At 39.3% G+C, this 969-nt stretch overlaps 1 protein-coding gene across 1 annotated transcript; it reads right to left on the reverse strand.

Moving 5' to 3' along the window:
• Nucleotides 1-253: 253 nt before the first annotated feature.
• On the reverse strand, nucleotides 254-595 carry LOC114716447 (uncharacterized). Its single transcript, XM_028901454.1, has one exon. The coding sequence runs from the start codon at nucleotides 593-595 to the stop codon at nucleotides 254-256; it is 342 nt and encodes a 113-aa protein (XP_028757287.1).
• Between the last annotated feature and the right edge of the window lie 374 nt (nucleotides 596-969).

Raw genomic sequence — 969 nt, forward strand, 5'->3', positions numbered from 1 at the left:
GCGTAACACAGGCTAGAGCTTGTAGCAAAACTTGGGAGGAACAAAACAAAACAAGGAAACACACTAACAAAGAACAACAAAGACAAACAAAACAACCAATAAAATCAAACAACATCTACTCTACTAGAGAGTTTCCTCCCTCACACAAATCCAACAATTTAGTGCTATGGCTCTGCAACAATTTAAGCAATAATTGATTTCATGAGCAATCTCAAAATGATAAGGGATAAGGAGAGGAAAGAAACAACCTAGGCTACGGTTCTGCAGGCTTGTCATAGAAAAGCTTAAGGAGATGTCCATTAGCTAGATGTTTAGTGCCATGCTTTTTATCCTTGAGCTCAAATGCTCCATAGCCAAGGACCTTGGTGATGATGTAAGGTCCATCCCATCTTTCTTTGAGCTTCCTGTCTCTAAATTTGAATCGGGCCTTGAATTTAAGGACCTTGTTACCAAGCTTAAAATTCTTTCTCAAGATACCACTGTCGTGAATAGCCTTGCACTTTTCCTTATATATCCGGGAGTTGCTGTAGGCCTCACATCTCATTTCTTCTATCTCTTGAAGCTGAAATAACCTTTCTTCACCAGCTTTGTCCATCTCTTTGTTATAAGTCAAAACAGCTCAATAAGCCTTGTGCTCCAATTCTACTAGCAAGTGGCATGATTTTTCATAGACGAAGTGGAGTGGAGACATCCCTATAAGATTCTTGAATGCTGTTTGATATGCCCACAGTACATCATCGAGCTTCAAACTTCAATCTTTTCTTAAAGGCTTTACCATTTTCTCCAAAATCTGCTTTATTTCTCGGTTGGATACCTTTGTTTGGCCATTTATCTAAGGGTCATAGGCGATAGATGTTTTGTGTGTGACCCCATATTTAACAAGTAGGCTACTAAGAAGCCTATTGCAGAAATGGGTTTCTTGATCACTCACTAAGGCCCTAGGAATCCCAAACCGACTAAAAATGTTAG

This window comes from Neltuma alba, unplaced genomic scaffold (assembly GCF_004799145.2).
Source record: "Neltuma alba isolate B1F8T4 unplaced genomic scaffold, ASM479914v2 tig00011660_pilon, whole genome shotgun sequence".
In the NCBI taxonomy this organism is placed as follows: Eukaryota; Viridiplantae; Streptophyta; class Magnoliopsida; order Fabales; family Fabaceae; genus Neltuma; species Neltuma alba.